At 46.4% G+C, this 22573-nt stretch overlaps 1 protein-coding gene across 1 annotated transcript in view; it reads left to right on the plus strand.

Annotated features, from left to right (window-relative positions):
* The window catches only part of LOC124039706 (extracellular sulfatase Sulf-1-like), a 73681-nt gene extending 52775 nt beyond the window's left edge, over positions 1-20906 (plus strand). Inside the window, exons 12-20 of the mRNA XM_046355958.1 lie at positions 5569-5803; positions 9711-9957; positions 10482-10578; positions 10920-11014; positions 11453-11530; positions 12467-12639; positions 14097-14239; positions 14400-14526; positions 19414-20906. Of these exons, the coding sequence (XP_046211914.1) occupies positions 5569-5803; positions 9711-9957; positions 10482-10578; positions 10920-11014; positions 11453-11530; positions 12467-12639; positions 14097-14239; positions 14400-14526; positions 19414-20633 (2415 nt within the window). The 3' untranslated portion in view covers positions 20634-20906. The remainder of the gene's footprint in view (positions 1-5568; positions 5804-9710; positions 9958-10481; positions 10579-10919; positions 11015-11452; positions 11531-12466; positions 12640-14096; positions 14240-14399; positions 14527-19413) is intronic.
* The last annotated feature ends 1667 nt before the right edge of the window (positions 20907-22573 follow it).

The raw sequence follows: 22573 nt of genomic DNA on the forward strand, positions 1-22573 counted from the left end.
ATGCGGTGTGAACTGAGTTTCATACTGAGATGGGCTGTCCGTCCCCACCCTGAGCGTTGATGATTGGTCATGTCATATCATTTAACCTCCATTACATGCCGTGCTGTACATATAAATCATTTATTATAATTCACAGGATTCTCGCAGTTATTTATCCCGGGAAAAGGGAGTTGTTTTGGTCCATAAACCTCGGCAACCGGGTTCCTGCCATTCAACCGTAACACACACACACACACACACACACACACACACACACACACACACACACACACACACACACACACACACACACACACACACACACACACACACACACACACACACACACACACACACACACACACACACACACACACACAGAGTGTGTAACGAGGTTCCCTGAAACACACACACACACACACACACACACACACACACACACACACACACACACACACACACACACACACACACACACACACACACACACACACACACACACACACACACACACACACACACACACACAGAGTGTGTAACGAGGTTCCCTGAAACACACACCCACCTGAATGTGGACAGAGTTTCCCCTGTCACTGTCTTTAATGAAGAATTACGTCTTACATGTGCACACTTACAAGCTGCCTGGTTCACATTAGAAAGCCCTGCTGGCTGCTACCTGAACATTGGACCAATTTGTATTGTTCAGGTCTGCCAACTCTGTGGCTGTACACCAGTGGTTAGTAGCTGGTCTAACCACTAAAGTGTGTGTGTGTGTGTGTGTGTGTGTGTGTGTGTGTGTGTGTGTGTGTGTGTGTGTGTGTGTGTGTGTGTGTGTGTGTGTGTGTGTGTGTGTGTGTGTGTGTGTGTGTGTGTGTGTGTGTGTGTGTGTGTGTGTGTGTGTGTGTGTGGCTGGTCTACCAGGACCTGCCAGCCTTTTAATGGGTTTGGGATGAAAGGGTCCCAGAGAAAAATTAGTCCCTCGTTCAAACGGTACAAAAATGTCCAATTACTGGACATTTGCAGTAAATGGCTATTTGACTTATGGCTGGCTGCAGAGTCTATGGCTGCTGTGTGTGCTTTGGCTAGGACAGACTACAACGCAGAAGAGGAATTATGCTCTTTGGAAAAGATTGTTACTGAAGCAAAGAAGTTGAGGAAATCCAATGTGTTAGGTTATGTGGGGGAACCCGCTTTAGTCTTTAAATAGCATGCAAGATTGCAGGGGGGTGATGGTTTAGTGTGTGTGTGTGTGCATGCAGCATATGCAACCAGCGAATGTGTAATTACAACACATACATGTGGAGGTTTAGTCATAGCCCTTGTCTGGTATTGTTTAACCGAGTCTCCTAGTTAGTAGCCTCCCTCTGTCTCTGTGGGGTGTTCCTTTAGAAAGAACAATGTGGGGGAAAGTCTATTAAAGTCTTAAAACAGCTGGTTAGAACACACACACACACACATGGGTCTGTGGTCAATAGACACCTGTCCACCAAGGGTCAAATCCATGATTTAAAGGGGAGGGCTAAAGCTCAAAGCACTTCAAAGCCTTTGCGGTCAATGTATTTAAAGGGGAGTAGACAACAGCAACTGTTACCTAAAATACATGGGGACCTTGGAAGTGTTTTCAGAGTGAAATGGCAGTATGACAGCCTATAGGACTGTGTGACTGTGGGAAGAATATGAGTGACTTAGTAAGGTGGCTGTCCCAAACCGAACCCTATTCCTCATATAGTGCACTACTTTTGACCAGAGCCCTACCGATGCAGGTCAGAAATAGTGCACTAAATGTGCCATTTGGGACGAGAACGTTTGTATTTATAGATGTCATAAACTCAAGGTTCCATTCTGTCTTATTCTATAAGAATAGGACTCCCTTCCTGCTGGCTCTCTGCTCTGATCTCTCACCCAGTTAATTTGCAGCAGGCTGTCTCTCTCAATCTGTAAATGAATGAATCATGTGTGTCAGTCTGCAAGAGCTGTAGCAGTTTGGGTCTGCCACTTCTAGAGCAAGTCTCAGCTTGTAGGGTCTCCTCTCTCTCTCTCTCTCTCTCTCTCTCTCTCTCTCTCTCTCTCTCTCTCTCTCTCTCTCTCTCTCTCTCTCTCTCTCTCACTCTCACTCTCACTCTCACTCACTCTCACTCTCTCTCACTCACTCACTGTTTTTCACAGTCTGTCAGAGTGGAATGTGGCTGAAAAGTCCTAAAAGCACTGCACAGACAGCAAGCCTCTCTCTCTCTCCCCCTCCTCTTCCTCCCCGCCCCCTCTCCCCTCCTACCGACTCTCTTCCTCCCTCCCTTGCCTAAGAGCTGCAGAGAGGGGCAGAGGGGGAAAACAACTGGAGAAGCGGAAACAGACTGCAGGCTCGGGTAAGGCGCAGGCCGTAGTCAACTGGAACCTGCTCAGCAGCGTCAGGAATCCAAAATGCCTTCTCTTGATATAACATGGCTGTCAGGGCCATCTGTCAGTCAGCTGTCTGTCAGTGAGCATCTGAGTGAGTGGTCCACAGAGGAAACCCGATCCTACCCATAGTCCTTTGTTTGGCATTCTCGTTCCCACACTCACCAGGCAGCGAGCAACCGTCTGCACTGCCATGGTCCGCAGATATGCCCCCTCTCCAACCTACATCCTAAACTGCACCCTATTCACAATATAGTCCACTACTTTTGAGCAGAGTCAAAAGGTAGTAGGCCCTGGTCACTCAAGTGCACTATATAGGGACTAGGGTGTCATTTGGGATGCAACCCAAACACTTTAAGCCAAATTATCACATTACTTACTTTGCCGAATGAGCTTTCACTTTCTTTGACCCCTCCCTTTCAACTTGACTGATTCATGGAGTTGGGGGTAGACATTGTGGATGTGCACCTCTAACTAGATTATGCTGGCGATGCAGCTGGGGGTTTGGAACATAGACAGACAGGGAGACAGGTAAAGAAAGAGACAGGGAGATGGAAAAAGAGACAGAGGTGGAGAGAGAGACAGGTAAAAAAAAGATACAGACGGAGAGAGAGACAGGTAAAGAAAGAGACAGACGGAGAGAGAGACAGGTAAAGAAAGAGACAGACGGAGAGAGAGACAGGTAAAGAAAGAGACAGACGGAGAGAGAGACAGGTAAAGAAAGATACAGAGAGACGAAGAGAGAGACAGGTAAAGAAAGAGACAGAGACGGAGAAAGAGACATGTAAAGAAAGAGACAGGCGGAGAGAGAGACAGGTAAAGAAAGAGACAGAGACGGAGAAAGAGACATGTAAAGAAAGAGACAGGCGGAGAGAGAGACAGGTAAAGAAAGAGACAGAGACGGAGAAAGAGACATGTAAAGAAAGAGACAGGCGGAGAGAGAGACAGGTAAAGAAAGAGACAGAGACACAGGTAAAGAAAGAGACAGACGGAGAGAGAGACATGTAAAGAAAGAGACAGACGGAGAGAGAGACAGGTAAAGAAAGAGACAGAGACAAAGAGAGAGACAGGTAAAGAAAGAGACAGACGGAGAGAGAGACAGGTAAAGAAAGAGACAGACGGAGAGAGAGACAGGTAAAGAAAGAGACAGGCGGAGAGAGAGACAGGTAAAGAAAGAGACAGAGACGGAGGTAAAGAAAGAGACAGAGACGGAGAGAGAGACAGGTAAAGAAAGAGACAGACGGAGAGAGAGACAGGTAAAGAAAGAGACAGATGGAGAGAGAGACAGGTAAAGAAAGAGACAGGCGGAGAGAGAGACAGGTAAAGAAAGAGACAGAGACGGAGAGAGAGACGGGTAAAGAAAGAGACAGACGGAGAGAGAGACAGGTAAAGAAAGAGACAGACAGAGAGAGAGACAGGTAAAGAAAGAGACAGAGACAAAGAGAGAGACAGGTAAAGAAAGAGAGAGACGGAGAGAGAGACAGGTAAAGAAAGAGACAGAGACAAAGAGAGAGACAGGTAAAGAAAGAGAGAGACGGAGAGAGAGACAGGTAAAGAAAGAGACAGAGACGAAGAGAGAGACAGGTAAAGAAAGAGACAGACGAAGAGAGAGACAGGTAAAGAAAGAGACAGACGGAGAGAGAGACAGGTAAAGAAAGAGACAGAGACGAAGAGAGAGACAGGTAAAGAAAGAGACAGACGGAGAGAGAGACAGGTAAAGAAAGAGACAGAGACAGAGAGAGAGACAGGTAAAGAAAGAGACAGAGACGGAGAGAGAGACAGGTAAAGAAAGAGACAGACGGAGAGAGAGACAGGTAAAGAAAGAGACAGACGGAGAGAGAGACAGGTAAAGAAAGAGACAGAGATGAAGAGAGAGACAGGTAAAGAAAGAGAGAGAGAGAGAGAGAGAGAGAGAGAGAGAGAGAGAGAGAGAGAGAGAGAGAGAGAGAGAGAGAGAGAGAGAGAGAGAGAGAGAGAGAGAGAGAGAGAGAGAGAGAGAGAGAGAGAGAGAGAGAGAGAGAGAGGTAAAGAAAGAGACAGAGACAGGTAAAGAAAAGAGACAGAGACAGGTAAAGAAAGAGACAGAGGAGAGAGAGACAGGTAAAGAAAGAGACAGACGGAGAGAGAGACAGGTAAAGAAAGAGACAGAGACGGAGAGAGAGACAGGTAAAGAAAGAGACAGACGGAGAGAGAGACAGGTAAAGAAAGAGACAGACGGAGAGAGAGACAGGTAAAGAAAGAGACAGAGACATAAAGAAAGAGACAGAGATGAAGAGAGAGACAGGAAAAGAGAGAGAGAAGAGAGAGAGAGAGAGAGAGAGAGAGAGAGAGAGAGAGAGAGAGAGAGAGAGAGAGAGAGAGAGAGAGAGAGAGACAGGTAAAGAAAGAGATGGAGAGACAGGTAAAGAAAGAGCTGGATAGACAGGTAAAGAAAGAGCTGGATAGACAGGTAAAGAAAGAGACGGCGACAGAAAGTGGTATAGACAGAGGGAGCAAGCGAGATACCGAGAGATGGAGAGAGAGACAGTGGGGAGAGAGAGACCAAGAGATGGTGAGAGACCGCGAGAGCGAGACGGAGAGAAAGCCTGAGGGAAAGGGTTTTTCACTTGGTTTACAGACAGCAGACTGATCCAATTCATTTGATGTGGTGGTTCTGGTTTATCTTTCTCTTCAGTTTTGGGATTCTGTTTCCCACCGCGTCTGTCTGTGATCTGGTTGAGAAGTCTGTCTGTCAGAAGCACTGTGCTGTCTGGAAGTCTGTAAATGTAATGCAGAGGAAAGGAAAGGCCTTGGGCTCAATTAGGAATCAATGTTTCGCTCCCGTTGTCCCACTTTCCATATGAGACTCGAAGGGAACAGTTCATTTTCAGTCCAACTTTTCCCCCCATTGAATACAGCAGTCCAACATACATGTTGTTCTGGCACGGACTCCCAGAAAGCGTATCTGTTGACAAAGTCAAAGTTTCATTAAGAAATACACTATAGTAGCGATTCTCGCGATGTTAACAAAGCACAAAGAGTCAATCTGTTTCCCAAATGGCACCCTATTTCCTATATCGTGCACTACTTTTATAGGGTGCCATTTGAGACACATTCAATGTCTTCAAAGACCTTTACATTGGAGTGGAGTAAAAACCATAACTCAAATCATCAACCACTATTATAACCATCCGTCTCCTTGTCTCTCCTCTACAGAAGTGGCACTGTGTGGAGGAGATCACAGGGAAGTGGCGTATCCAGAAGTGTAAGGGAGGTGGTCTGAAGGAAGGCCCCAGGAAGAGGGCCCGGAGCCTGAGGTCCCGCAGCAGCTACGACAGCCGGCAGAGGGACCCTTGCGACTGTGGCCCTGACAGCAGCCTCGACAAACCCTCCAGGTCCGACCGCCCGGGGCGCTCACACCGCCAGTTCCCACCTTCCTCTGGAGGACGAAGTGAGTAGAGTGGAGGGATGGGGGTGGAGGCTGGGGACGGGGATGGGGCTGAGGGTGGTCCAGGCCAGGGAGTAGTGTCCTGAGCCAGCTTGCTCAATGGTAGCTGGGTAGATGTTGTTACAGGGGCATAGAGAATGGAGATGGACAGTTATGGTAACATATATCCATCTGTGGACTTACCACTCTGTATTTAAAGCTGTGTATGTTGGGCTATGGGAATGACAACCATGTCCATGTCTGCCAGAGCCTAAGCTTTGATTTACTGTTCAGGATTACTCAGGCTCTAAAGAGACACATGCAGGGAAGAGACAGAGGCACGAATAGAGCCCCTGTCATTAGATTACTGGTCTGGTGGAGATAGCTCCTGACATTAGATCACTGGTCTGGTGGAGATAGCTCCTGACATTAGATCACTGGTCTGGTGGAGATAGCTCCTGACATTAGATCACTGGTCTGGTGGAGATAGCTCCTGACATTAGATCACTGGTCTGGTGGAGATAGCTCCTGACATTAGATCACTGGTCTGGTGGAGATAGCTCCTGACATTAGATCACTGGTCTGGTGGAGATAGCTCCTGACATTAGATCACTGGTCTGGTGGAGATAGCTCCTGACATTAGATCACTGGTCTGGGGAGATAGCTCCTGACATTAGATCACTGGTCTGGTGGAGATAGCTCCTGACATTAGATCACTGGTCTGGTGGAGATAGCTCCTGACATTAGATCACTGGTCTGGTGGAGATAGCTCCTGACATTAGATCACTGGTCTGGTGGAGATAGCTCCTGACATTAGATCACTGGTCTGGTGGAGATAGCTCCTGACATTAGATCACTGGTCTGGTGGAGATAGCTCCTGACATTAGATCACTGGTCTGGTGGAGATAGCTCCTGACATTAGATCACTGGTCTGGTGGAGATAGCTCCTGACATTAGATCACTGGTCTGGTGGAGATAGCTCCTGACATTAGATCACTGGTCTGGTGGAGATAGCTCCTGACATTAGATCACTGGTCTGGTGGAGATAGCTCCTGACATTAGATCACTGGTCTGGTGGAGATAGCTCCTGACATTAGATCACTGGTCTGGTGGAGATAGCTCCTGACATTAGATCACTGGTCTGGTGGAGATAGCTCCTGACATTAGATCACTGGTCTGGTGGAGATAGCTCCTGACATTAGATCACTGGTCTGGTGGAGATAGCTCCTGACATTAGATCACTGGTCTGGTGGAGATAGCTCCTGACATTAGATCACTGGTCTGGTGGAGATAGCTCCTGACATTAGATCACTGGTCTGGTGGAGATAGCTCCTGACATTAGATCACTGGTCTGGTGGAGATAGCTCCTGACATTAGATCACTGGTCTGGTGGAGATAGCTCCTGACATTAGATCACTGGTCTGGTGGAGATAGCTCCTGACATTAGATCACTGGTCTGGTGGAGATAGCTCCTGACATTAGATCACTGGTCTGGTGGAGATAGCTCCTGACATTAGATCACTGGTCTGGTGGAGATAGCTCCTGACATTAGATCACTGGTCTGGTGGAGATAGCTCCTGACATTAGATCACTGGTCTGGTGGAGATAGCTCCTGACATTAGATCACTGGTCTGGTGGAGATAGCTCCTGACATTAGATCACTGGTCTGGGGGAGATAGCTCCTGACATTAGATCACTGGTCTGGTGGAGATAGCTCCTGACATTAGATCACTGGTCTGGTGGAGATAGCTCCTGACATTAGATCACTGGTCTGGTGGAGATAGCTCCTGACATTAGATCACTGGTCTGGTGGAGATAGCTCCTGACATTAGATCACTGGTCTGGTGGAGATAGCTCCTGACATTAGATCACTGGTCTGGTGGAGATAGCTCCTGACATTAGATCACTGGTCTGGTGGAGATAGCTCCTGACATTAGATCACTGGTCTGGTGGAGATAGCTCCTGACATTAGATCACTGGTCTGGTGGAGATAGCTCCTGACATTAGATCACTGGTCTGGTGGAGATAGCTCCTGACATTAGATCACTGGTCTGGTGGAGATAGCTCCTGACATTAGATCACTGGTCTGGTGGAGATAGCTCCTGACATTAGATCACTGGTCTGGTGGAGATAGCTCCTGACATTAGATCACTGGTCTGGTGGAGATAGCTCCTGACATTAGATCACTGGTCTGGTGGAGATAGCTCCTGACATTAGATCACTGGTCTGGTGGAGATAGCTCCTGACATTAGATCACTGGTCTGGTGGAGATAGCTCCTGACATTAGATCACTGGTCTGGTGGAGATAGCTCCTGACATTAGATCACTGGTCTGGTGGAGATAGCTCCTGACATTAGATCACTGGTCTGGTGGAGATAGCTCCTGACATTAGATCACTGGTCTGGTGGAGATAGCTCCTGACATTAGATCACTGGTCTGGTGGAGATAGCTCCTGACATTAGATCACTGGTCTGGTGGAGATAGCTCCTGACATTAGATCACTGGTCTGGTGGAGATAGCTCCTGACATTAGATCACTGGTCTGGTGGAGATAGCTCCTGACATTAGATCACTGGTCTGGTGGAGATAGCTCCTGACATTAGATCACTGGTCTGGTGGAGATAGCTCCTGACATTAGATCACTGGTCTGGTGGAGATAGCTCCTGACATTAGATCACTGGTCTGGGGAGATAGCTCCTGACATTAGATCACTGGTCTGGTGGAGATAGCTCCTGACATTAGATCACTGGTCTGGTGGAGATCACTGGCTCCTGACATTAGATCACTGGTCTGGTGGAGATAGCTCCTGACATTAGATCACTGGTCTGGTGGAGATAGCTCCTGACATTAGATCACTGGTCTGGTGGAGATAGCTCCTGACATTAGATCACTGGTCTGGTGGAGATAGCTCCTGACATTAGATCACTGGTCTGGTCTGGTGGAGATAGCTCCTGACATTAGATCACTGGTCTGGTGGAGATAGCTCCTGACATTAGATCACTGGTCTGGTGGAGATAGCTCCTGACATTAGATCACTGGTCTGGTGGAGATAGCTCCTGACATTAGATCACTGGTCTGGTGGAGATAGCTCCTGACATTAGATCACTGGTCTGGTGGAGATAGCTCCTGACATTAGATCACTGGTCTGGGGGAGATAGCTCCTGACATTAGATCACTGGTCTGGTGGAGATAGCTCCTGACATTAGATCACTGGTCTGGGGGAGATAGCTCCTGACATTAGATCACTGGTCTGGTGGAGATAGCTCCTGACATTAGATCACTGGTCTGGTGGAGATAGCTCCTGACATTAGATCACTGGTCTGGTGGAGATAGCTCCTGACATTAGATCACTGGTCTGGTGGAGATAGCTCCTGACATTAGATCACTGGTCTGGTGGAGATAGCTCCTGACATTAGATCACTGGTCTGGTGGAGATAGCTCCTGACATTAGATCACTGGTCTGGTGGAGATAGCTCCTGACATTAGATCACTGGTCTGGTGGAGATAGCTCCTGACATTAGATCACTGGTCTGGTGGAGATAGCTCCTGACATTAGATCACTGGTCTGGTGGAGATAGCTCCTGACATTAGATCACTGGTCTGGTGGAGATAGCTCCTGACATTAGATCACTGGTCTGGTGGAGATAGCTCCTGACATTAGATCACTGGTCTGGGGGAGATAGCTCCTGACAGTAGATCAATGGTCTGGTCATTTGGAATGTTGTGGCACCACCTAGTGGTGGCAACATTTTTCTCATGGAATTATCACATTCAATTCAGTTCAGAAAGGGCTGTTTGTTTCCAGATTAAGTGACAGGACAAGATCTAATGACATACATACTCAATTACACATACCAAATACCAACATACATGAGTAAAGAAATGAAAAAAGTCTGTTAATTAACTCTCTGTGATATTTGGTTATCAATTAGGCTACAGGCCTCGTTTCGTCCACACAAGATCCACAAGATCTCTGTCCGTGGAGTTTGAAGGGCAGATCTATGACATTGACCTTGCGGCAGATGACCAGTCAGCGGTCAGGAGACGTGTCATCAGAAAGCGCCATTATGAGCAGGTGGACCAGGAGTTGGCTCTGGAGTCAGAAGACGGGTCAGAGGAGATGCTGGCGGACGATACCAACACCGTGGGGTACCCCAACTCTGTCAAAGTCACACACAAGTATGTACCCCAACATATACCCCAGCTATACCAAAGGCACACTTGGAAGACATACATGTAGTTCCTACCAAGATCATTTTTGGAAGCCCTGTCTGTTTGACTTGCTTTGGGGGGGGGGTTGGCCTGGGTTGTAGTTTTTGACCTGGGTTGCAGTTAAGTTGCCTGGCTACCCATCCACACGGCTCCGGCCAAACGCCACGCCCACTAACGTTTCTTCTCCACCATGAGTCTGGATTTCCTTCCTCTCCGACTTGTTGAGAATGTGGACACATTCTGACCGTTCTATTTGGTCACAGAAACCAATGGGTTGGGCAAGAGCCGGCCTACACAAAACATGAATCGGCACAAACAACTTGTAGGGCAGCAGGTTTAGACCGATGTACGGTGCGATCGCTAGAGCAACTACATTGAATTCATAATGAGTCGTCAGGCAAGCAGTTCAGCCCTTTGTGACTAATATATTTGTAAAATGTGGTTAGTTGATTCCTCTCTGTCCTCTCTCTCCTTCTCCGTCCCTCTCACAGGTGCTACATCCTGATGAATGACACCGTCCACTGTGAGAGAGAGATCTACTCTTCATCCAGAGCCTGGAAGGACCATAAGAGCTACGTGGACCAGGAGGTTAGTTGGGGTCTGCATCTCGTCTCCTCTTGCCTATCTCTCCCTCTTCTCTCCCCTCCTCCCCCATCTCTCCTCTCCTCCCCCATTTCTCCCTCTCCTCCCCCATTTCTCCCTCTCCTCCTCCCCATTTCCCCCTCTCCTCCTCCCCATCTCCCCCTCTCCTCCTCCCCATCTCTCCCTCTCCTCCCCCATTTCTCCCTCTCCTCCCCCATTTCTCCCTCTTCTCTCCTCCTCCCCCATTTCTCCCCCATCTCTCCTCCTCCCCCATCTCTCCTCTCCTCCTCCCCATCTCCCACCTTGCCTACCCTTCAAGTTGAAGTAGATGTTGCCTTCCATTACAGATAGAGGCCCTGCAGGACAAGATCAAGAACCTGCGAGAGGTCAGGGGTCACCTGAAGAGGAGACGACCTGACGGGTGTGACTGTGGTAAGAACAGGTCAGTAATGTACCTCATTGAGGGCCCACAAATATGTGTACTATTCTTAAATATAGAAAAAATATTAATCTGCACACTGGTATAATGCTCCCAAAGTGACAATAATGACTATGACAGAGGGGACTCTGTCAGAGTAAACCCTAGTATAGTGCATTGTCATATCTGCTGTTTTCTGTGCGGCCAACTCTCAGAGTCCTTTGTTGTGACCCTGACAATTGTTACCTAGGCTGCGTTTACACGGGGAGCGTTTTACACTTATTGGTCTTTTGACCAATCAGATCAGATCTTTTGACAATAATTGGGCCAAAGATCAGATTGGGCTGCCTGTGTAAATGCAGCCTTTATTATTCATCTTGACTCTCCTGAGTTGAAGCTCTCGTGGAAAGGAAACAAAACAACCGGCATATTTAGTTGCTCTTCCCTCTCTACTAAAACCAGCTACTATAGCAAAGGAGAGAGAAACAGAGAGAAGGCAGAGAGGTTGAAGAACAAGAATGATCAGCTCCATCCCTTTAAGTGAGTTCGTCCTCTCCTTTAATTCAGTGTGTCCGTGTTTGCCACACATCGTCCGTCGCCCATCCCTGTTCGTCTCAACCATATTAACACTAAAGGTTGCATCACAAATGGCACTCTATTCTCTATATAGTGCACTACTACCCTATAGGCCCTTGTCAAATATAGTGCACTACTAACCTATAGAGGGCATAGGGTGCCATTTGGGATGCACGTTGAGCCTGCAGTCTAGAAGTGCTCAACTGACCAATAGAATTTCATAGATGTACTGCATCTTTAATACTCCGTGAGTTTGATACGTTTCATCGCCAGTGTGGCCCCATGTGTCTTGTGCGTTATCCTGTCTTGTGGTACGTCTGCATGGTACTTGCATGGAGTGTGCATGTTCTCCAGTCAAACCCAGGCCTGCCTTTCAGTGCAGAGATCTGGAAGTGATCGTCCCAAGCAGCAGCATGGAAACAAAATAGTGACTCAGTGGAAGGAGGGAAACTGCCCGTCCCTCTAACACAGCCATCACCAGGTGGTTGAGTCTCTCACTTCTCATCAGGGACCATAGGGCTCTTGTCAAAATTCGTGCACTATAAATGGAACGGGGTGCCATTTGGGATGCGCAAAGGAGGCACAGGGAACGGATTAGAATGCCAATACGAAGCAGCTGTGTTATGTAGTGACTTGTGTGCTTAGGAAAATGGGGCCAGGGAGAAGGGCAGAGGCGAGAATGGCCCAGAGAAAAATTATAATGTGGTACGAGAGGAGCTAGAACCTGTCATGTTCTTGGCTCCACCAGAGTTTGGGAGTTCCCGCCGATGGTTCCATCCATCGCCGTGGTAACTGACTGGCAACATGGAGAGGGCACTGCGAGGGCAGAGAGGGTGATGATATCACTCTGTTGGGTCGTTACTGTAATCTGACTGGTGGGTGTGTCTGTCCGTCATGCAGGGAGGTTGCCCAGGAAGTGGATGGGAAGACCCAGCTGTTGAACGAGATCAGGAGGAAGAAGAAGGAGAGGAAAGAGAGGAAGAGGCAGAAGAAGGGGGATGACTGTAGTCTACCTGGTCTGACATGTTTCACTCACAGCAATGACCACTGGCAGACTGCCCCCTTTTGGAACCGTAAGTTACTATGTTACTACAACTAAATGTAACTACACTAAGTAGTTACTACACCTACACGTGTACTGCACTAAGTAGTTACTACACCTTCATGTAACTACACTAAGTAGTTACTACACCTAAATGTAACTACATTAAGTAGTTACTACACCTACATGTGTACTGTACTAAGTAGTTATTACACCTAAATGTAACCGCACTAAGTAGTTACTACACCTAAACGTGTACTGTACTAAGCAGTTATTACACCTAAACGTGTACTGTACTAAGTAGTTACTACACCTATATGTGTACTGTACTAAGTAGTTACTACACCTACACGTGTACTGTGCTAAGTAGTTACTACACCTATATGTGTACTGTACTAAGTAGTTACTACACCTACACGTGTACTGTACTAAATAGTTATTACACCTAAATGTAACTGCACTAAGTAGTTACTACACCTAAATGTGTACTGCACTAAGTAGTTGCTACACCTGCACATGTACTGTACCAAGTAGTTACTACACCTACACGTGTACTGTACTAAGTAGTTACTACACCTAAATGTAACTACTAAGTAGTTACTACACCTAAACGTGTACTGCACCAAATAGCTACCACACCGACGTGTAGTGCACTAAGTAAATTACTTCACCTAAATGTAACTGTACTGAGATGTTACTACACCTACACATGTACTGTACTAATTAGTTACTAGAAATGTACTGCACTAAGTAGTTACTACAACTACACATGTACTGCACTAAGTAGCTACCTCACCTACACGTGTACTGCACTAAGTAGTTACTACACCTACACGTGCACTGTACTAAGTAATTACTACACATACACGTGCACTGTACTAAGTAGTTACTACACCTACACGTGCACTGTACTAAGTAGTTACTACACATACACGTGCACTGCACTAAGTAGTTACTACACCTACACGTGCACTGCACTAAGTAGTTACTACACGTACACTGTACTAAGTAGTTACTACACCTGCGTGCACTGTACTAAGTAGTTACTACACCTACAGTTACTACACCTACACGTGCACTGTACTAAGTAGTTACTACACCTACACGTGCACTGTACTAAGTAGTTACTACACCTACACGTGCACTGTACTAAGTAGTTACTACACATACACGTGTATTGTACTAAGTAGTTACTACACCTACACGTGTACTGAACTCACATGCATTCTCATTTTAGTCATTCAGCACTGTAGCCTACACAGTAATTAAGCCACATTCACACATACACATATGTACCCACTACTCCCACAGCTCAGTAAATACTATTGGTTGATTAAATGGTCTGTATCACCAGAAGTGATGACCAAGTGTATCAGTCTGTTGAAACAGGCTATTATTTTGGTTTCTCCCAGTTAGAGGGTTCTCTCTCTCCCTGTGTGTGTGTCTGCGTGGGTTCTATTGGTTAACCCTGTCCTTCCTCTCCTTCAGTTGGAGGGTTCTGTGCGTGCACCAGTTCCAACAACAACACCTACTGGTGTGTGAGAACCATCAACGAGACACACAACACCCTGTTCTGTGAGTTTGCTACGGGCTTCCTCGAGTACTTTGACCTCAACAACGACCCCTACCAGGTGAGTGGACCATAGACATGGAATCAATTCTATTTTCTATTTTACTTTTGTGTTCTATTCTGTTTCTACGGAGTGGACTCCTCACAGGCACCTTTCATTAGTAGGTTGTTTTATCAATAACGATGTATTAACCTGTGTGGATGTGTGTCTGTGTGTGTAGCTGACCAACGCGGTGTACTCGGTGGACAGAGAGGTGTTGAACGCCCTCCATGCTCAGCTGATGGAGATGAGGAGTTGCCAGGGACACAAGCAGTGTAACCCCCGACCCAAAGGCCTGGACACAACAGGTAAACACACATATACTACAGTACTAGTAGTAGCTACACTGCTACTACTGCTACTACTACTACTACTACTACTACTACTACTACTACTACTATTACTACTCTCTCTACTGGGTTACCTCAGAGTATGGTCAAGTTGCCCCTAGACGCTGATTGAGGGTCAGTTTGTCATTTCCCCCGCTAATGGTTAAGGTGAGGATTGGGGGAGTCGAAGCTGATCCTAGATCTGTACCTAGGGAAAATTTCACCCTTGAGTGGTTTACTTACATCTGGTCTACAACAGAATAGAGACTGAAACGGATCTGAAGACTAACCACTGCAGTGGATGATTAGGGTAAACAAGTCGTACATACAGACCAAATGTGTGTGTTGTTAATAAAACATGTTTCTCACTTTAGGGTTTAAAAATTCCAGTAACTTTTCCAAAATTCCCAGGTTTTTCAGAGCTCCCGGATGGAAGATACCTGGAATCAGGATGGAATAAGCAGGAAATCTGCGTAAAAAGTTACTGGAATTTTGAAGCCCTAAACTGAAACAAGATACTAGGTGTATGAATAGCACTATTTGACCCAGGTTCAGTCCTGACCTGTACCTGTATGTCATTAGTTGCATGTAGACGGGGGTGATTCTCTCACTGATGTACGCAAACATTTCAACATAGGAAGGAAGGTCGAGTGGGTCATCATTAAGTCCTCTGTCTGTCTCTCTTATGTCTCCATTGTCTGTTTATTTCTGTATAAAAACACACACACACTCCCTGTCTTAGTTCTGACCTCAGGGATTCGTGTCCAGTCCGCAGCACCCCGATGAGACACACTATGAACATTTTCTACTTTCACAGGAACTTGGACATCCATAATGTTTTCATCACTGCGTGATTTGTATCGGTGTTATCCAGAGTTTATGGTCATTGGATTTCTCCTGGGTTTTACACAGTGAATATCTTGGTTTGTTTTGTATTGTAGTCATGACACGCACAGGGAAACCCTCTGCAGCAAAGCCGAGCCAGTCACTCAGAATGGTACGGCAACAACCCGAAATAGAGCTTTGAATTGGTTTTGGATATAATGATAACCTAATATTGTGTCCCTCATTTCAACTCCTTCTGCTGTGGAAGTGGTTTAGGTTTTCATCCCAAATATGGTACCCTATTGCCTTTGTAGTACACTACTTTTGACCGGGGTCTACATAGTTCTGGTCAAATGTAGTGCACTACATCGGGAATAGGGTGCCATTTGGGATGCATCCCTAATAGTGTGTCCCTCAGTTTAACTCATTCTGCTGTGGGTAATGGTTTACAATCAAAATAAGCATCCCTCTAAATTGGCATCCCATGTGGCACCCTATTCCCTATTAAGTGCACTCCTTTTGACCCGGGTCTATAGGCCATTTTGGACATCCCCCAAGTATTTTGCCACGTTCCCTATCCTATTGTGTGCTCTGGCCAGACACCCTGCCTTCAGTGACTCACACAGTGTTAGCTATGAGAGCTCTGTCAACAAACCTATTGAGCCTGGCTACTCTGACGACTACGTCTAGCTTTTCACCACCATGACGGCTATTTACAGCTAAGTGTCCCTGAGAGATGACATCACACTAGCAGCAGTTAAAAACCTTGCCACGGTGATATGAGCTCTTGTTTTTAAACTTGCGCTCAGTGAACTCGTTATACCAGCATAGTAGAAGAAATGAAGGTATTTTTGGGGGGGTGTATTGGATTTGTGCTACGAAGTTTAAGAACAAGTTGTCATATCACTCACTGCTTGATGATTTGGAAACATTAACAACATCATGTGTTTTGTGTTTTGGACTCACCCATGGACATCATCATCACCTGAATGACTGATTTACCTTCAAGGGAAGCTGGGACCCTTCATAAAGACACACTCTATCTAGCTAGCTACAAAAAAAAATATTGCAGTAAAAGTGCCTTAACTGCGGTCGACTGTCGTATTTTGGACGCAGTAATTGCAGAAAAGCTGCCGAACTGCACTTATACTGCACTCTAACTACAGTTACACAGCAAAATGACTGCAGTAAATATGTTTTTATTTTGGATGCAGTATTTACAGCATACTGCACTCTAACTGCAATCTTTTTTTCATAAGGGAACCCAAAGAAATATACCTTCATCCCTATCTTTCCATCCCCTCCACCCTGCCCCAACCTGCACCTCCTCTCCTCCTTGTTCCATCGCTCCCTCCCTCTCTCCATCCATCCATACTCAAATTGCACCATCATTTCTCCTCTAGGGGCCTAGCGGGGTCTGTCCTGTCCCGTGCATGAAGAGGCATCTCCAATGTGAATGATTCCTTATTTTCTCTTATCCCCCCTCTAATTTGATTTGAGACATTAACATTGAAACTGCTCTTATTTTCCTGATCAGGAGGTAAAGATGGAGGCAGCTATGAACCACACAGGTATCCACACTTCTTTTATGATCTCTCTGGATATGTCCCAAATGGCACTCTATTACCTATGGCGTGTACTACTTTTGACCAGAGCCCTATGGGGCCTGGTCAAAAGTGGTGCACTACGTAGGGTATAGGGTGCCATTTGGGACGTAGCCTCTCTCTTTGAAAGAGGCTTCTCTTCCTAATAACTGCATGGGCCAACTCATTGACTCATTCGCACTAATAATCCATAAGGCGCCGAGCTGCTTGGTGTGTGACTGCATGCCGGGGAAGTTACCTACACTAACTAATAATCGATTGATTGGATGTTTTAAATTCTTCTTAATTGAAGGTTGCTTCTTCCAATGTCATCGTGAAGTCTGAGGGGGTATCATCTTTCTACAATGCAGCCAAATTCTCCATAATTACAGCAGAAAAATGTTTACCCATCTGAACCACCCCCCCCCCCCCCCCCAGATCATACACCAACTTATCTGCTGTTTGAGTCAAATACCAACGTGCACATCTCTTTCTGTAGCTCCTTGCACCACCACATGCATCAGTCATATCCATAAGAATATGCGTCTGAAAAGTCACTTTTCGGCCGGTCTTGGCTTAACCACGAAGCTCAGAGAGCTCAACTGGTATTGCCCGGCTCCAAGTTGAGAAGAAATGTATATTTAGTCAAACTGAATTGGACCTTTCTGGTCCATGTGGCAGTCGTCAAGAAACATCATTTTAATCACAAGTTTATCCTCAAAAACAAAATGCTGATATTTATTATAGCATTATATTTGATAGACATGAAGTATGTAAGAGCAGAAAACATTTTCACATAAGGAACCCCCCTCCTCACAGACCTGATAAATGTGTGTCCCCTGCATGTGAATGAAAACGCATGACAGCATATAGAGTCAACCATTCATTCATGGCATTCATCCATTTCATTCCTGCATCGCACGATCGCGGACATGTTACTAATATAACATCACCATCTTCCACACTTACCTGACCAAAGACATAGGCTGTCTCTCAAATAGCACCCTATTACCTATGTAGTGCACTATGTAGTGAATATAGTGTCTGTCATTTGGGACGCACACGTGCATAAGTACATCAACGTACTTTTAGTAAGCCATAATGACACTCAGTCATTGTACTTGTGCAACATGGCATCGGTCAAAATGGCATCCATTCTCCTCATGGCATTATTAGAGTAGTAGAATGGACACGAGTTGCGGGGACTTCGTTGTCCCTCTTCCTCACCTCTGACCTATTGACCTCTGTTTCTGGGCACCTGCTTACCAGGCAACAGTGGCATCGAAAGTGGTCAAAGAGGAGACCAAGCCAGTCCTTCCTGTGAGTCTCTTAGCCTATAGTATACTTATATAAAACCCTCCCCTATTTCCCCTCTTTATAGCAGGGTGACCTAAATCTGGGCCTTGAGTCCAGTTCCCCTGCTTATTTTTAGTCCTTTAGTAAGGGACTGATTTAGACCTGTGGCACCAGGCGAGTGCCATTAACTGCCAGGTAAAAATGACAAATGGAACTAGACTCAAAGTCCAGGTTTGAGTATCCCTGCTCTTTAGTACTTCGTACATGCCCTGTAGGCCAGAGTGAGTTTGAAAGAGCTCCCTCTAGTAATCAACAATGATACAGGGTGTGTCTATCAGGGTTAGGGGGGTCGGTTCCATTTCAATTCAGTCAAGGACTTGTCCAATTGTTGGAATTTGACTTAATTTACTAAAATGAAATGGAATCCACTCCAACCGTATTGATAGTAAGCATATATCCTAACTATGATTCCAATTTGAGTATATTGGCCGTAACTGTATTTTTCTAATGCACCACACAGCAGGCTCATCATTCACTCTCTCCTTCCTCAACACTCCTTTTTTTTGCAGATGTTCATCATCCTATTTTCCTCCCCTCCTTTATTTCCCAGATTCCATTTTCTTTTGTTCCAGGTTACCTGGATACTCATTGGAAAACAACAAGCCTATCATCAGTCTTCTTTTTTTTAGTTTAGCTAGTCTAACGGTAGATCTGACAATTTGATGTATCTTTGAGGAAATATTGTCATTTTATGTCAAGATGACTTGTGTTTGCTCTGCTGCTTATGGCTTCAGCTTGGGTGCTGTGTTTACCGGGCCAAACTGTGTGTGTGGGGGGGGGGGGGGGGCTGACTGCCATAGAGGAGGCTGCAGGCTAGATTCTGCTGCTGGGCATGACTGCATGACATGTGACCCAACACAACCACACACTTCCCCTAATTACACCACACACTCCCAGTCCCATACAACATTACCACCAACTCTCACACTCCCATACACTACCAGCCCGATACAACATACCACCAATTCTCCCACTCACACTCCCATACACTACCACACTCCCAGTCCCATACAACATTACCACCAACACTCCCACACACTCCCACATTACCACCAACACTCCCTGCTCCAGCCCTTGACCCTCTCATCCTCTCCCCTCATAGTACTCAGCCAGTCTGGGACGGACGAGCGGGTTAAGCTGCCCAACCTGACGGAGGAGGAGGTGGACTGGCGAGGTCTGGAGGAGCTGTATAGTAGTGTAAACCAGAGCCTGTACCAGCACAGGACCGACTACAGCCTCAGACAGGACGACTGGCACATCTTCCAGAAGGATGTAGATAATATGTTTGCACTGAGACACGTTTTAGACTCGAAACTTCAAAACAACGACGACAACCAAACCCATACGCTTGACTTAAAGGATGACCCGGCATCGGCAACTTCCCTGGCAGAGCAGGGTTCCGGGTCTGGGGCTGGGGGGCTGGAGGAGGGCAGCGGAGGAGAAGGTACGCCCAGCCGGGACATCTGGCCAGAACCGGTCATCCTGAATCGGGCCACAGAGGGATTACCGGAGACCCCATGCACTACCCATCCTGCCCCTAGCACACCCCCACCACCACCTCCTCCATTAACACCCACACGCCCCACACCTCAGAGGTCAGAGGTTAAAGTTCAACTAGAATCTGTGAATGACCTCCCTGACGAGACTTATCCATTAGCCAGACCCCCCAGAGTGGTGTCTGGAATGTCAGCAGGTCAGAGGAGAGGAGGGGTCAGAGGGGGGGAAGTGGTTGCCGGTGGTGAAGTGTGGTTGGCCCATCAGCTGGAGGAGGACTGGCTAGATGGCGAGGGGGAGGGGCTAGTCTTCAGCGGGAACGGGAACAACGGCCTGACTGAGATGGAGACGCGGCATGACGACCTGCTCCGCACCCACAACAGCCTGGAGATGGGGCTGGGACTGGGGTCTTACCCAGGCCAGGCCCAGACCCAACAGGGCAGTCTCATCCAGGGACTGGAGCTGGGACTAGACAAGGAGGAGGAAGAGGACATATTCCAAGGCCAGGGCTACCTCCCCCTCTCCCCACAGACACTGAGGCCCAGAGTACAGGCCTCCACCACCACCACCACTACTACCAGCACTAGGAGCCCGCCTCAGACTCAGACTGGCGCCCCACAGGGGACTGGGGTGGTAGTGCATAACCCCCAGCTCCAACAGGCACATCTACAGATAGAGGTACAGGTCGAGTCCCATGCCCAGCTCCAGGCCCTGGACTATGAGGGTAGTGGCTCTCCCCCCAGCCCTCTTCCAACCACACCCAGTGAGACACATACAGACAAACGCACGTGCTGGCCTGACATTGGGCGGCCCAGCCGGTCACCATAGAGACACAGAGAGACACAGAAACTGGGGGACATGGAGAGCCAAGAAGGCCAACGATGATGCCACCACATGTCAGTCTGACTTAGAGCTGTATTATTCATGAGTATTAAAGTTATTATTATTGTTGATTTTTTTTTACAGGTGCTTCCATTTATTATTAGAAGAACTACAGTGTTATGTTGTTTTTCCAAAATATATATTTAGAAAAAGAAAAGCCTTAATGCAGCTGAAATTAATAAAATATGGGAATTTTAATAAAAGTCCAAGTGGATAACACCATTGTTTTAAATATATATTTTTAACAATAAAAACAGGGTTTTCTAGTCTGAAGGTTAGTGGTCATTTAGCGTTACCAGAGAGGAAGAGGCGAAGCGAGAGGGTTTACCAGGCTGAACATCTGTCCACGTTAAGCTAATTATTAAGCAAGGGGGGGGGGGGGGCAATGAGTGCCGAATTTTGTCAAGATAAAAATGTAAAGCTATTTTGATATGTGAGACTTATTTGATATAATAGAAGTGTCTTAATGCTTAAGTTGTTACGAGTTTACCGATATAAGTGTAACGCACGTGACATCCCAGCAACTTTGATAGTGTTTTTTTCTCAAAGTTATACCTGTCGAATTCCGAGACGGTCTATGCATTATCAGGCTAGCATAGGATCTCACTCCATTGAATACAGGCGGTTGACATCAACACCCCTCATTGAATATTCAAAAAAGTATTCAAATACTGACATGTATCCACCAATCCAAAGATTGTAACAGATGGGAGCGTGATAGCCCACCGTTACGCTCTGTGGACAATGAATCCCATTGTTAGGGCGGAGACACAATCTTATTGTCATTATATCCCGTATCTCTGGCATTACCTAACACCTTTGTGTGCTACAATGGCGTTGGCTAATGCTAACGTCTTGGTATGTGCTTCAATAGAGTTGGCTAATGCTAACATCTTGATGTACTACAATGGAGTTGGCTAATGCAAACACCTTGGCTAATGCTAACGTCTTGGTATGTGCTTCAATGGAGTTGGCTAATGCTAACATCTTGATGTACTACAATGGAGTTGGCTAATGCTAACGTCTTGGTATGTGCTTCAATAGAGTTGGCTAATGCTAACATCTTGATGTACTACAATTGAGTTGGCTAATGCTAACGCCTTGGCTAATGCTAACGTCTTGGCTAATGCTAACGTCTTGGTATGTGCTTCAATAGAGTTGGCTAATGCTAACATCTTGATGTACTACAATTGAGTTGGCTAATGCTAACGCCTTGGCTAATGCTAACGTCTTGGTATGTGCTTCAATAGAGTTGGCTAATGCTAACATCTTGATGTACTACAATGGAGTTGGCTAATGCAAACACCTTGGCTAATGCTAACGTCTTGGTATGTGCTTCAATGGAGTTGGCTAATGCTAACATCTTGATGTACTACAATGGAGTTGGCTAATGCTAACGTCTTGGTATGTGCTTCAATAGAGTTGGCTAATGCTAACATCTTGATGTACTACAATTGAGTTGGCTAATGCTAACGCCTTGGCTAATGCTAACGCCTTGGCTAATGCTAACAGACTCAGGCCGGGATTAAATCCGATCAGCGTTAGATCTGCGTAGAGTGCTTGACATGTAAAGGACATTTCCAATTGAGCGTTTGCCATGAATGAGATCTCCACGAAAGTGGAAACATTACTTTAAAAAGTTGACAAAGGAGGAAAGGCTTGAATCCCGGCCTCAGTCATCTCTCGACCAATTATCACAATGCAGTCCCATCAGAAATATAACCACTGACAAATCAGATGATCACAATAGTTTGCCCATAATTGCACTTTGAACATTTATTTAGCTTTTCCCTTGTACTGACCGTTGCCTTTAGTTTAAATGTTTGTGGTTTGGAAACACGTATTCACTGTAACTCCAATGGCATCTCAAAGCTTAACACTGATCA

Source organism: Oncorhynchus gorbuscha, linkage group LG07 (assembly GCF_021184085.1).
Source record: "Oncorhynchus gorbuscha isolate QuinsamMale2020 ecotype Even-year linkage group LG07, OgorEven_v1.0, whole genome shotgun sequence".
NCBI classification, from domain to species: Eukaryota; Metazoa; Chordata; class Actinopteri; order Salmoniformes; family Salmonidae; genus Oncorhynchus; species Oncorhynchus gorbuscha.